The sequence below is a fragment of the Zootoca vivipara genome, chromosome 12, assembly GCF_963506605.1.
Source record: "Zootoca vivipara chromosome 12, rZooViv1.1, whole genome shotgun sequence".
NCBI classification, from domain to species: Eukaryota; Metazoa; Chordata; class Lepidosauria; order Squamata; family Lacertidae; genus Zootoca; species Zootoca vivipara.
Window position 1 is genome coordinate 38,294,589 of NC_083287.1, and position 15,013 is coordinate 38,309,601.

The following is a 15,013-nucleotide window of genomic DNA, read 5'->3' on the forward strand; positions in this document are numbered from 1 at the left end:
GATTAGGACTTAGTTGAATACAAGCCTATATTTCTAGTTGAGGAAATATCTGCATGCTTTATTGGGGAGCTGAACCACTTATCTGTTTGCCAGTTGAGTACTGGAGGGACAGAACTGCCCAGAGAATGATGTTTGGCTGTACTTGATTTGATTCAATATAATATTTCTATACTGCTTTTCCAGCAACCAAGCTGAGCTCAAGGTGGCTTTCTACAATAGCAAAGAATTAACAAACAAAAACAGCACTTCCCAGTACAAAAGAAACATGCAACTAAGGTACAATGAATGGATCAAAACAACACCAAATGGCAGAATCGCGAAATCCTTGTTCTAAGCACATTTTCCATGTGTGTGTTAGCAAATCATATAACTGAAACATAATTTTCATTTAAATCCATTCACAATCTGAAATGGTAAAAAACAAACAAAAAACCAGTTGGAAAAATTATACCTGTGTCATTATATCATTACGATTAATCACCACACATGCCTCTCAAAATAGGCTTTTAAATTTCCCTTTCTCTGTGTCATTGAGTGATAATGAGGCTTTTAAAAATTCCAAACTCCTCTTGTTGAGTCCCTTAAGAGTAAAAGGATGAAATATTCATCTTTCTCTCCTTAAAATGCTGCACTGAGTCTTCCCCCAGCAAAATGCCTCTTGTGAGCCATCTGTTAGGGACATATTAATGTTCTGGTTTGCCTGCTCCTTCCCATTTCACCGCTTGGAATGAGAGAAATAACCTTTCAGTACATTTTCTCACCAGACAAGCCTTCAACATTTGATATCCTTTCCAGCTTATCTTGGGGCTGCAACACTCAAAGCAAAATGTGCTACACAGATTTTTTTTTTTTTAAAGGACAGGCATTCTTCCCATTTAGGAAATGGATTGTAAAGGCTGTTTTTATTTCATATTCTTCAAATGTTCCTATTTTCTAGAACCAGCCCTTGGTAAATCACTGTCTCTCCTTTATCCCTAGATTTATTTATTTTTTGCTTTTTGAGGATACCTTGTTTTAAACTGGGTGGAACCTTTGGTCCTCCAACTGTTGTTGAACTATAACTTCCACCATACCTTTGCCCGTGCTTGCTGGGGGCTGATGGGAGTTGTAGTTCCGCAACATCTGGAGAGCCAACGGTTCCTCAAACCAGTTTTGAACATTTGTTCCTTACCCCCGCTTCTGATCTCTGTAAATTAATACTGCAATCCTATGCACGTCTGTTCAGAAGCAAGCTCCTTTAAGTTCAGTGGGGCACATTCCCAGGTAAGTGAGAATAGGATTGCTCACCATCTCTGAATAGGGGAAGGATGTTTAATTCCCTCTGTTTGTAATGTTCAGGCAGAAAATGCATTAGTTGCTGGAGCTCCCATGAGTTATTGTTGGCACCTGTCTATCTTGGAAAGCAATGGAAGAGCGTGCCTTTGTGGGTGAAGTCAAGCTGTTGGCAGGTTGCAGCGCCTGCTGTGGCTGTAGAGACTGATGTGGGAGAGACAGGTTTTGTTGCAGCTGGGGCAGATGAAGGCATCCAGTTGTGCTGCTGCAGCTGCACCATGGCGGTTCTCCCCCCCCCCGCTCTCCTCCCAGCGGTCATTCCTCCTCTGGTTGTTGCTATGGATATGTGACTTGACTGCCTGTCTCCATGTACTGCGGTCGTCCACAAGGGATTCCCACATGGCAATGTGGGATGTTGTTAGCCTTCATGTAATGTTTGCAGATATCTTTGTAGCACAGAGTTGGTCTGCCAATGGGCCTGGTGCCTGAAACCCACTCCCTGTCGAGCACGTCCTTGGGGATCCTGCCATCTTCCATTCTGTGGACATGACCAAGCCAGCATAGATATCACTGAGACAGGGCTGGGAGAGCGCATATTTGTTTGGAATTCTGTCCTGCCATGTAATACCCCAAATTCTCCTGACGCATCACATGTGGAAGGCGCCGGGGCTCCTGATGGTTGCAGGTTACCCATGACTCACTTCTATAAAGCAGTGCACTCAAGACACAGGCCTGGGTTGTAGTTCAGCGGCCTCTGGAGGTCTTTTGAGCTAGAAGATGGTCTCAATGGTCTTCCTAAGCTCCTGCAATGATTCAGGGGGGTTATTTTTTTGGTGTGGAGGTGGGGAGAATCAGACTCCCTCTCTGTCCTCCCTTCCTTCTAAGCATTACATTTTTGCATATAGAAAGCTTCATCCTGTGCTGTGTTTCCTCTGCTGGCAGAATTCAGCCAAGCAGTAATTGAAGCGAGAAAAGACTATTTAACGAGCTCTTTTGATTAAATTACTGGGAACTCCCCAGATATGCCGTGATCTATGCCATATATCTGAAGGCGCATTAGAAACTGCCATAATCTCATTGACAAGATAGATTTCAGATCTGACTCCTGCAAACTGCTCCAAATGGTCCAGAGGGATTTCCCTCTGCAGGTGGATCCTAATTCATATGCCCACATTGCTGTGCCCAGTTTTCTGATTAAATTTATTTTTAGTGAAGGCTGCTGTCCTCTTCAAAATGCATGCTGGAGGGGAAAAAATGGTAGTAGTACATCTGCTCAGTTCTGGGAGAGAAAGTGCCCGCATTTATGAAAGATGAACTGTAGGGAGGGGATGTGTGTTCATTACATAGAATCATAGAATTGTAGAGCTGGAAGGGACCACAAGTGTCATCTAGTCCAACCCTCTGCAGTGCGTGGATATTTTGCCCTAACATGGGGCTGAAACCCCAAATCCTGAGATTAATAGTTTCATGATCTACCAACTGAGCTATCCTGTCCATAATGTGACTTGATCTAGTCTTAATGCAGATGTGGACCAGATCATAGTGTGTTGCATGGGAAAACATGCTGGGGCAACCCGGCCAGATGGGCGGGGTATAAATAATAAATTATTATTATTATTATTTGCTGATTGGAGTTCAGATTTCTGCACTGGCCTTGACTCAGAGCATGCAATCCCAAGTCTTTTCTTTCTTTCTCTAATGTTTAATATTTTTATTTAGATCCCACCTTTCCTCCAATTGAGGTGGTGTATTTGGTTCTCTCCCTTCTCGTTTTATCCACAAAACAACTCTGTGAGGTAGCTTAGGCTGTAAGAGGGTGTATGACTGGTCCAAGGCCACACAGTGGCTGAATGGGGATTTGAACCCTAGTTGTCCACATCTCAGCCCAGCAAGTCCCCAATCTTTACTTAACCAATGATTTGCACATACAGGGCTGTTTCTGAAGCACACAACCACTTTACTTGGGACAGGAGAAATCCCTGCTTCTTATTGGTAGAGAGAAAGTCGTGTGTCATAATTTACATGGTGTGGGTATGTAATTTTTCTGCTTGTGTTCTTCTGCACTGCACTGTGCTATACCTCTGATCAGTGGCTTCCCGCCAAGAAGCTGAACAACCTTGTCTCCCCTAAAAAAGCTTAACATTTTTGCCCTGTACCCCTAAAAAATGGGCCTTTCTCCTGCCTAAAAAAGCTCAACAACTTTTGCCCTGCACCCCAAGAAACAGGGCTTTCCTTGCTTAAAAAAGCCCAACAAGTTTGACCTGAACCCCCTAAAAGGGGGTAGATCACTTCCAGTTTTTAATTCTGTGAGTAGATCACAGACTTGGGAGTTGGCCACCCCGGTTAGAGGATCTTTGTTTCTACGATACAATGAAACAAATGTTTCAGATTTCTTATAGCATTCAAAACAACTATTTAAAACATCCACAAACAAACAAACAAACAAAAGTAATAGGCAAAAGCAAACAAACCCCAAACCAGATTTAAGTACATGCCAGCATTCTGCATATGTCAGTAGGCTTGCCTAAACAAAAAAATTGTTTTTAGCAGGCACTTAAAAGAATGTTTATTTTATTCTATTTGCGTTGGAAATAGTTGGATGGTATGGAAGTGAGGGAGAAGGAAAACTCTGACCCTAAGAAGGTTGGATGGTGCCTTGTATGCCTCTTTCTGGCAACTCCTACAACCGAGCTGGTGCCAAATGTATTGCTTTCCTTTCCTTTGGACCACATCGGTGAGGCTGAGAGGGTTTTTGTTGTTGTTGTCTGGGCAGCCCAGGACCCCCATATACACTGCCCAGGTTTGCACCCCAAGGAGGTCACTTTGGTGCGGCTAACACAGTGGTTCGACTTCACCCCTAGAGGCATGCTCCATTGAGTTTAGGTGGCCTAATTCTAACCATGGATACCTAAAAGTAGGTCTCATTGGTTCCAGTGAGCTTTCTCCCTAGTTAAGTGTTAGTAAATCAGCAGCACTGGATGCTGCAAGAGGAGGGCCCCAACTTCCCCTTCAGTGCCTTTTCAATCAAGAGTGACTCCTGACATATATAGACTTCCTCCCCTGTCATGGTTGCAGAGGGGTTAGCTGTGTGAGTCTTTTGCAGCAAACACAGCAAGAAATCCTCTTAAGGACAAATAGATTAATTCTGGCAGAAGCTTTCGTGGTTTAGACCTGGATGTATGAAGTGTTCGTCTCAGTGGGTTGACATATATACATACAGACACATGGATAAAGAGAGAGACAGTGTGAATAGCGAGGCCAAATGAAATGTAAGAGCTGTAGCCTTTATGACATATCTGTGCAAAGCTCAAATGTGCACAAGATAAGCATGGCGGCCATACACAACAGCCGTAATTGGAGGTAACACAATCTTCACAGCTCTGCTGAGCAACCTTATTGTATTGCCAAGCAGCCAATTACTGCTGTTGTGCTTCTAGCTGAATCTAGGTGTTCTAGATGGAATCTACAGCAAGGAGAAAGACGATTTTCCACTGAGAGATTTTTGCATTCTGCAAGTGTTTCATGCCCTCCAACCATCAGTGTGGCATACTGCCCGGGTTGGTGTAGTGGTTAGAGTGCTGCACTAGGACCTGGAAGACCAGGGTTCAAATCCCCACTTCAGCCACAAAGCTCACTGGGTTACCTTGAGCCAATCACTCACTCTCAGCTTAAACTACCTCATGCAGACCTTCCAAATGTTGCTATTTTCCAAGAACAGTCCTGGATTTACAGAAGCTGTCCCGGTTTCTGATTTGATCCCAGAATGTCCCGCTTTTCCTTAGGACGTCCCTATTTTCATCAGAGAAATGTTGAAAGGTATGCCTCATGGGGTTGTTGTGAGTATAAAATGTGGAGATGTATGTCATATATGAATAATGTAATATAAAAAACAACAACTAATAATACAATAGGTGAGTGGTTTCCAAACTTCTTTTCCCTCACGGATGACTTGGAAATTGCTGAGGGCCTTGGCGGACCTCTTAATGATTGTTCTGCCTGTTGTAGCAGTTGTGATGCGCTGTGCTAGATACCAAATGATTTTTAATTGTATTTTCATTGCCTCTTTTATTTCTTATATTGTGTTGTATGTTATTGCATTGCAAGTTGCATGCTGCAGATTTTAGATTGCAATGCAATGCAATAAAATACAATATAAGAAGCAAAAAAGGAAATAAAGCAATAAAATACAATTATAAATCAGAATGAACCATGGACCACAGTTTGGGAGTCTTTGACTCCCACACCACCTAAAATTAATGTCCGGGTTTTAACGACTGCTATAGGAACAAAGGGAACTACCTTATGCTGCGTCAGACCATTGGTCTATCTTTCTCAGTAGTGTCTACACTGACCGGCAGTGGCACCCCAGGGTTTCAGGTAGGAGTCTCTCCCAGCCCTACCTGGAGATGCCAGGGATTGAACTTGGGACCTTCTGCCTCCAAGGGGGCTGCTCCGCCCCTGAGCTATGGCCCTTCCCCCTGTGTTTCATTTAGCACCTGCTCCTCTGCCTTACCTTTCTCCCAAACGATGCTACCTGTCCTGCAACGCGGGGTTAGTAATAACAGGCTTGTCTTTCTGGTCTCTTGTATGGATTGCTCTGATTTAATGAATTTGAATTGCTCTGGACACTTGAACATGCTATAGTTTATTCCCAGCCTGGGATAGCTCAGTTGGTAGAGCCTGAGACTCTTAATCTCCAGGTCGTGGGTTCAAGCCCCACGTTGGGCAAAAGATACAGGCGTTGAAGGGGGTTGGACTGCATGACCCTTGTGGTCCCTTTAAACTCAGAATTCTACGATTCTGTGATCGGTGTGCATAGCTGCAACATATCTGTTGATGGGCATTCAAACTACTAAGTTTGTAGTACTTCATGCTAGCAGTGTAAATAATAATAATGATTATGATAGACGTTGGGGAACTTGCTTTCTGTGGGCAATATGTGCTATACAAATGTCAGATGGTCTTCAATTACCTTCGTTGGTTCATTTTGAATACTGAATTCTGATAAGCGCTACTGCCAGTCTCAGGCTGATCTAATGCTGCTGACAAGCCAAATTGTACTTATCGTGCATTTAACGTCTTATGTCCTGATCAAACATCTGGACAGCACAGTTAATAGGGCGCCTGCTTAGTAGGTTAATAGATAATTCATTTTTAGGTTTTTAATTCTATTTGGTCATGGAGATAAGCTGTGATGCATTATTATTATTATTATTATTATTATTATTATTTGTTCTTCTCTCAAAAGCAAAAAAAGGATAACAGTGCAAGGTAAAAATCTCAATACAAACTCAAATAAATGCCCCACCCACCCTGGGCAAACTGCACCCGCCACTAAATATTTTCCTATTTCACCTCCTTTGGCTACTTCTGCCTACTGTGTTTTACATCCAATATTCTGTTGAATACCCAGCCTCCCTCATGAACTAAAGTGGTACCCCTCTGTTTGTTTCTGATGCTACTGTCTGTCTACCTTGTTCCTGATCCTCCCCCTCTAATTTAAGCTCCTCAATTCCCACCTCCTTTAAATACATTGCAGGAAGTAATCTTCAAATACATGAACAGACTTTTTGGGTCGTGTATGTGTTACTGGCTTAAAACGCAGTGAGGTTGTTCTTTTATTTTGGCTGCGTTTCAAAACTGTGTTTGTACATAGTTGTACAGATCAGCACGGTTTTCTGTGTATCTTAAGCTGCCTGCTGTTATGTCCACACCATGAAGCAGGGATGTATTCAACCAATGAGCAGGTCTCGATTGGGATCAAAACTGGTTTGGCGCATCAGAATGCAGTATTTCACAAGAAACAGCAGGGTGGATGTGGATTGTGGTGGTTGTTATGTGCACACGGCTTCCCAACCCAGTGGTGGGGAGAGCATTAGATGCAGAGTAAATGGGAGTGTGTAGACAGCCTTACTCTGCTTCCTCAGAAGCCTAGGGATTGATCAAATCGGCTTCATTTACAGGAGGATAGGAGAAATATGTTGACAGTAAGAGCAATTAGACAATGGAGTCAATAACCTAGAGCAGGGGTGGCCAACATGGTGCCGTCCACTTGATGCTGCACTATATTTCCCATCAGCCTCAGCAAAGATGGCCAATGGTCAGGTATGGTGAGAGTTGTAGCCCAGTTGGAGAGCACCATGTTGGCTATCCCTAACCTAGAGGGGTGCCCGGCCCTTCCTTACTAGAGGTTTTCAGCCACCTGCCAGCAATGCTCTACTGATGTATTTCCATCATTGAGCCGGGGGTTTAGTGGCCCACTTCCAGGAGTCACCTGGAGCAGCTGAAATTCTCCACACCTGTTCCTCAGATTTGCCAGCATTTCTTGGTTCCTGGTCCTGTGCCTTCACAGTAGCAGCTTGAACTGCAGATATTACCAAGCGTTTCTCACCATGAGAAGCCTCAAATCATTCTTGATATTTTTATTTATTAGATTTGTATATCATCCTTCACCCAAAGATCCAAGGTTCACAACAGAAAAAATACAAAACCAGAACATAAAATATTTAATAAAACAAAAAACCCACCAATAACCTCCCCACCCCCTTCATCTCAGGGCGGTTCACAAGAATATAAGAAATGAAATTTCACCTAACCGCATGAAAATGTCCCTGGTCTTCCTGACTTTAGAAATGTGTAATTTGTGAGTTATGTTATGTTTAAGTCCTGTAGTGGCCTCCATTTCTGGGCCAAAGAAATTCTCGTTGCAGCCAGCATTCATGTCAAAAGTTCCTTAGTTTGGTAAAATTGCTGTTTGATCATCCCACAAGTTCAAAAGGGCAACCTGTGGGGAGGCTTGGATGGGGCATTTAACCTAACATTGGTCCGAGGTGTTGTGTATTGAGTCAAAGGATTTTATATCTGTATTACTGTTGTATGTATTTGCATTAGGGTAAAGTAACTGCCTTTTGGTTCCAGAGGGTACAGCTACTATTGGTTCATTTAAGCTGCTGTATTTGGATCCTCTGTCTTATTGGTTTCCTCCAAAAGGCAGCACTGTGATTGCCTGATATTGTTCCCTCCAAAATGTTTCCCTTTCTAGCTAGTCCCCCGTCCCTATAAATGTAGCTTTCCTCCTCGGAGCTTAGTCTTGTTTGCTTTAATAAAGAAGTGTTACTAGAGAACTGTCTCCAGCATATTTATGTCAAGAGAGCTGAAATCACGAACCCCAAGTCACAACACGAAATTCAGATGCCAGAAGTATCTGAGTTGTATTCATGGGCAGCCCTGTATTGAGCAGGGAGTTATGAAAGCATGAGTCAGCAATGAAAAATCCTCTCTGTTTAAGAAGGGATGAGTCTACACAATAAATGCAGAAGATAAAAAGCACTTCTGGCCCCTCAGCAAACCTGTTTATTGAAAAGCAGGTCAAGCAGGACTCTTAGGCTCCGTACCTGTAGTTGGTTAAGTAATTCTAAGTCTTCCGAATCAATCAAGAACATTCTGCAAAGGGAGCTAATTCCACAAATGGCTCATAAATCTAACTGACTAATATTGGATTGCATCCAATGTTTGTCATACGCAGAGTAGTTAGGCCCACTGAAATCATTGGGCATGAGAAGTCCTGTGGATAGCTCAGTTGGTAAAGCATGAGATTCGTAATCTCAGGGTTGTGGGTTTGAGCCCCACATTGGGCAAAAGATTCCTACATTGCCGGGGGCTGTATTAGAAGAACCTCGTGGTCCCTTCCAACGCTACAGTTCTATGATTCTATGACTAACCGAAGTCCATTGATTTCAGTGATTCTGTTCAGAGGAGATCTTAGCTGAATACAACTCCTATTAGAGTACTGTGAAAATTGTGAAATCTGCTTGATGTGATTCTTTATGTGATACTGGCAGCTATTGACAATGGCGGAAACAAAACGAATGGCTCTCTTTCAGTTTAACTTCTCATGTCGAGCAACACATGAGCTAATGATGATTCAGAGAAGGCTAAAGAGTCGACTGGGAGCTTGTTGTGATGTTGTTTTCAGACTGTAATGGAGAGACTGAATAGGTTAGACTGGGCCAACATCTGTGGGTTGGGTAGGAGTATACAAGCTTTTGAAATGAAGAACTGCACAAAACATAAAGCATTTGCAGTTATCCACTAATGTATAACAGCCCACTAAAACGGTATTCTTTTTACTCCTGGTACTAATAACCAGACTCGTTATCAGAACCAACATAATGAGATGATTGGTGTGTATGAATTTAACAGTGCTTAGCTGAATTTATTTTTAGTTGTTATTTTGTTAATGTTAACATCGCTTTATAGAAATGCTCTATTGATTTGTTAATCATATAATATGACCTATGCTGTAAATGTCTTGTTTAGCTTATTTTCTGGTTGCTGTTTTGTTACTAGAGTTTTATAGATTGCAGTTGTTTTATTCATGCTTTGTTAATTATTTTATATGATTTATGCTGTATTTGTGATGTTCTATTATGTTGTTGTTATTTACCGTTTGTTAGTATCATAGAAATACAGTACATCAAATCAAATAACCAAAGCTTTTCGTAAATGCAATTAAGATTCAGCACTACATTCCCGCCATTTTTAACAGTGAAAGGAAAATGGTGTGTTGAATCTATGTGAATTAATGGCATTTCTTCTCATTCTTCCAGGGGTGTTGTGAAAGTGGACCTAAACTTACAAAAAGTGGACATTGACCAATGTTCAAATGAGGGCTGGTTTTCAGGAACTCACACATGCCACTTAAATAGCTCCGAGGTAAGGAAACATGCCTTAATCTCAATGAATGATGTATTCTACCATGTTTCGCTTTGATTTCCACATTGCAAGTCTTGACCTTATTTTCCTGCTTTTTAAAATGGGAATAAGCTTCCCACACAAGATGGACCATACAAGCTTTCAATGGCAGCGAACTGTAGAATAAGGTAACTTTGTGGTTGGCAACTGCTGGTCCTTCACCCAAGCCACAGAAGGCTCTTGTAATAAATGGGCTGAACTTTCTATTTTGGGCATATGTCTAGTAAACACTTTTAAATGCATGGGCACAAATATATGTTCATGCAGAACCACTCACAAGATTCATGTACAGCCAGACTTGTGGCCCTTTATTTCAGTGCTAAACATACAAGGAAATGCACATAACCCCCCCCCCCCCAACAACATATGTAGAAAAATAATAGCTCGGTTTGAATGTAATGCTAAGCCAAAATACGGCTTAGTGAGAACAAGCAAGTGCGCTGGTACACATTGGGGAAATTGTGGCTACTTTGCTCCTCCCTTACCCTTGCTGATGCTCTATCAGGAGCTAAGTCATGATTTGGCTTAGTGTTAAGTGTGAACCCAGGCTTGTGTTGTTTTAAGCAAACCTCATAATCGAGGTTTGTTCTTGGCTTACTGCCTGTGGTTTGTTAGGCGGAGACAAACCATGAGCTCAGATTTGCATGTAATGCTGAGACAAACCATGGTTTAGCTCCTGGTAGCAGTGCATTTAATTGCATGATTATATACATATTTGATCAGAACTAAACTCTACTGAATTCAGGACTTCCGGTTTGCCGCGGCCATCGGATAGAAGCGCGAGACAATCCTCCGGGGGGGGGGTCTCGAGCGTCGAGGGGGATTTCCAGGGGGTTTGTGGAGGCTACACGAACCCCTACACCCCAGGGGGTTACCCTGGGGGGGGGGTGTACCCAGCGGTGCCCTAGAAGCTCTCCTAGACTCAGGATTTTGACTATAATCCAGGAGCAGGATCGAAGCTGTGGGCACGAGGGGAGGTATCGCAACCCCCACGACGCGAAGTCTCAGGCTTCTGATGTAAGCGGTAAGCTTCCACGACAAAATCGAACCCGAATTTATTTTGAGAATTGAATTTTACCTATGGGATTATCGAATTCGGACTGCTGAGGGCGTAAAAAGGGAGTCCGCCCCAGCAAGTGGGAGAAAATGGCGTATGGCGTTTCATTGTAGCGGAGTTCAATCCAGTAAGACTGTAACTAACTAACGAAGGAGAGATAAGGATACCCAGCTACTTTGTGCACCTTGGTGGAAAGAGCTGGGGCAGAAGTATCTAAGACGGAATATTTATTTGATTTTGGAAGTTAAAAGCGGGACCTCCATCGCCTTGTCCGGGACTCTGTGTATTAAGAGGGCATGATTTGCACTTCGCTGCGCTCCTCCATTTTGATCTAAACAGAAATATGCCGATCCAAAAGTGACTACAGCTATATGTTTCGAGATTGTGCTGCCTTTCCACACGGCGTTTCTTCACCTCAACGTTGCTGTTTTTGATTCCCATACGAAGGGGCTGGTAAAAGGAACCATCCTCTATTCCTATATATATATTTTCTAAGTTCCCGTTGTGGATCTATTTTTAGACCGCCGCTATCGCTTTTGCGAGAAGCTACCCTCTTCTTTCCTCGGCGTCCTCGGCGTCCTGCTTTAGAAGTCCGGTGGTCCCCCCCATTCTGAACTGAATTGTCTGATGCACCTACGACCGGCTGTAACCAATTTTGGGACTGCGCTCCCCCCTCTTTTTTCTCTTTTTTGGGAATTACCGCTGTGAGACATCGTTGCTTTCTCTGTTTTTGCTTTGATCCAGCGGTCAAAGAAGCTTGCCTTAACCATTTTGGTGTGCTTGGCGGCGAGTGTTAATAAGAGAAGCTTCCTTGTTAGCTATTTTCTGGGGGGGGGCGCTGCTGGGTGCCAGGCCTCATAGATCTGCTCGCAATTTGACTGTTGGACTTTGTAAAAATAATTCTTTCTGTGAGGCTGGTTGGTTGACCTAACGACAGATTCCCTAAGAGACACTTCTGATATAACGTAACCTTTTTTGGAAGGAAGACAAAGGGACAGGGATTGGTGACTCCATTAAAGGGGGGTTAGAGTATCCATTTTGTGCTATAACATACCGGATCCATGCACCCCCGATGGTCGAAGCCTGAACTGCATCACCAGAACTGAACTTATATTGGCAGACCCTGCTAACTCTACTTCTCTGTAATACATTTCAAGAAGAGCCAGAACTGAGGGAGAGGGGTGAGGGCTTCAGGGAGCCAGATGGTTTGCTGTAAGATTATAGTAATTTCGCTATCATTAATCTGACCTCCCCCAACCACCCCTTTCACGTGTTTGTTGCTTACTTTGCATAGGCTCTTCAAGGAAAGATTTTAGGTCTGCATTTAACAGCCTTATGGATTGCATTTGATGTAGAGTGACATTTACTAACTTGGAAACCTACCAATCTATAATTCACCATTCCCTGTAACTAGACAGCCTTTCTTAGGTTTTACCCCCCCTTCTCCCCCCTCATTTGCATAATCTCCCTGTTTTTCCTATCCTTCCTCTTCTCTCTCTTTCTCTTTTCTTCCTTCATTCCCTGGTCCCCCCTTCTTTCCTTTTTCTTTTCCTTTCTTCTCTTTTTTACCTCCCTTCTTTTCTTTTCCTTTCTTTCCCCCCCTTTCCTCCCTTTTTTTTTGTTTTTTGTTTTTTTGTTTTGTTTCTTTCTCTTCTCTCCCTTCTATCATTCTCCCACAGGACAAGATGTCAGGACCAGACAGAAAGAAAGGAGCCACCGGCCCAACAGAGAGACGACTATCAAGACAGGAAAATGGAAAAGATGGGAGAGAAACCAAGGACTACGATAATCTACTGGCGGAGATTAGGAAAGAATTTAAACAGAATGAACAATATATTGATAAGAAACTTTCTGAAGTACAAGAGACTTTAGATAAAAAAATTGACGACTTGGTCACAGAAGTGAAAGACCTTTCAGTAAGATCCAAAACGATGGAAGAGAACATTAAGAAAACCCAAAAAGACCTTAGAGAGACCAAAAGAGAAACCGACAAAATAAAGGAAGATATGGTAGATATGAATAAACTGCACGAAGACCTTCTGGATAATATCGCGATGTTAGAAATGAGACAGAAGCAGTTGAACCTGAAATTTAGGGGGATCCCAGAAGAACCCAATGAAAATATCAGAATCAAAATAGTTAACAGCTTGGCGACTTGGCTGGAACTAAAGGAAGAAGAGGTGGATAACAAGATAAGCAATGCGTTTAGAATAAGGGTGAGATCAGTTAAGGCAAGATCTAAAAAATTGCCAGGAGACTGTCTGGTTACATTCACCTCTATGGAATTTAAAAACTTCATAGTGAGGTCAAGCTATAACAACAGCTTGAAGTTTGAAGGAAAGACAATTATCATCTTTAAAGAAATACCGACTAGATTTCTGAAAAAAAGGGACCCGTTTAAAGAGTTGGCAGGCTTGCTGAGTAAAAATGGGATCCCTTATAGATGGGAATACCCCCAAGGTTTGGTGTTCTACTATAAAAATAAGAGACATACGCCAAAGAATAAACATGACATAAACAAATTTGCCAGAAAATACTACAAATTTCTGGGTGTACCAGAACAGTTAGTACCAGGTCCACTACAAGATGAAAAAGACGATGAAGACGACAAAGAAAGAACGGACGAAGAGGAAGAAGAGGACAAAGAAGGAAAAGAAGTGAACGATATACCATTAGATATGGATATTGAATTACAATCTTAAAGTAAATCTTAGTTAATCCAAATTCAACTGTTGATATGGCTCTGAAACTATTGTCGTGGAATGTAAATGGTCTTAATGATAAAAATAAACGCAATAAAATTGAACATGTTTTGAAAAAAAGAAATCTCGATATAATTTGTCTTCAAGAAACCCATATTTCAGATAAACATAAAAGAATCCTGACAAATAAAAGATTGGGCAATGAATTTGTGACATCAGACCAGAGTAAGAAAAGAGGGGTAGCTATCTATGTAAAAGAAAAATATGAGTCCAAAATGCTCTTTAAAGATGATGAAGGAAGGATCCTGATTGTCCAAGTCACACTGCAAGGTGAAAGAATAATTTTGATTGGCATCTATGCCCCAAATGAAAGAAAGGCAGAATTTTATTCTAAATTAAAAGATATTATTGCGGATTATTTGGACAACAGAATTATTCTCATGGGCGATTGCAATGGAGTAGTTATGCCGGAGATGGATAGGTCAGGGATAAGAAAGGATAAGAATGAGGGCAAATTACCAAAACCCTTCTTTGAACTGATTGAAATCGCAGGCATTACGGATTGTTGGAGATTTAAATACCCCACTACAAAACAATATACCTTCTTTTCAGGTCGGAACAATAGCTCAGGAAGAATTGATTATATATGGGTTTCTAATGATTTGATCCCAAGAATTCTTAAAGTAGATATTCAGCCTAGAACATTCTCGGACCATAATGCAATCTACCTGGAACTAAAATTAAAAGACAGAGTTAATTCCAGATGGAGATTAAATGAGACCCTCTTCAATGATAATAACATAGTCGAGAAAGCTAAAGAAACAATCACGGATTATTTTAAATGGAATTTAAATAAAGAAACCCCCATTGACATCGTTTGGGACGCTAGTAAAGCGGTTATGAGGGGGTTTCTGATACAAAAAAACAGCCACAAAGTTAAAGAAAAAGGGAAAAGAAAAGAAGAAATTTTGACACAATTAACACATTGCGAAAAGCGATTAATTACTTCACCAAAAGACGAATCTCTAAAACAGACCATCTCAAGATTACAAACACAGTTATCAATGTTAGTCAACCAGGAGGTCGAATGGAAAATCAAATGGTTAAGACAAAAAAAATTTGAATCAGCGAATAAATCGGGTAGATTATTGGCTTGGCAGATAAAGATGCGGCAGAAACAGAGTACAATTAATGCAGTTAAAGAAGAAGGTGTCGAAATAGTTGATCC

At 41.9% G+C, this 15,013-nt stretch overlaps 1 protein-coding gene and 2 non-coding genes across 3 annotated transcripts in view; all 3 read left to right on the plus strand.

Annotated features, from left to right (window-relative positions):
- Positions 1-15,013, plus strand: part of GPR158 (G protein-coupled receptor 158) — a 127,017-nt gene that overhangs the window by 10,167 nt on the left and 101,837 nt on the right. The window contains exon 2 of the mRNA XM_035129637.2: positions 9,882-9,987. Within this exon, the coding sequence (XP_034985528.2) occupies positions 9,882-9,987 (106 nt within the window). The remainder of the gene's footprint in view (positions 1-9,881; positions 9,988-15,013) is intronic.
- Positions 5,927-6,000, plus strand: TRNAK-CUU (transfer RNA lysine (anticodon CUU)). The gene has a single exon. It is a non-coding gene; the product is annotated as a tRNA-Lys (tRNA).
- Positions 8,834-8,909, plus strand: TRNAT-CGU (transfer RNA threonine (anticodon CGU)). The gene has a single exon. It is a non-coding gene; the product is annotated as a tRNA-Thr (tRNA).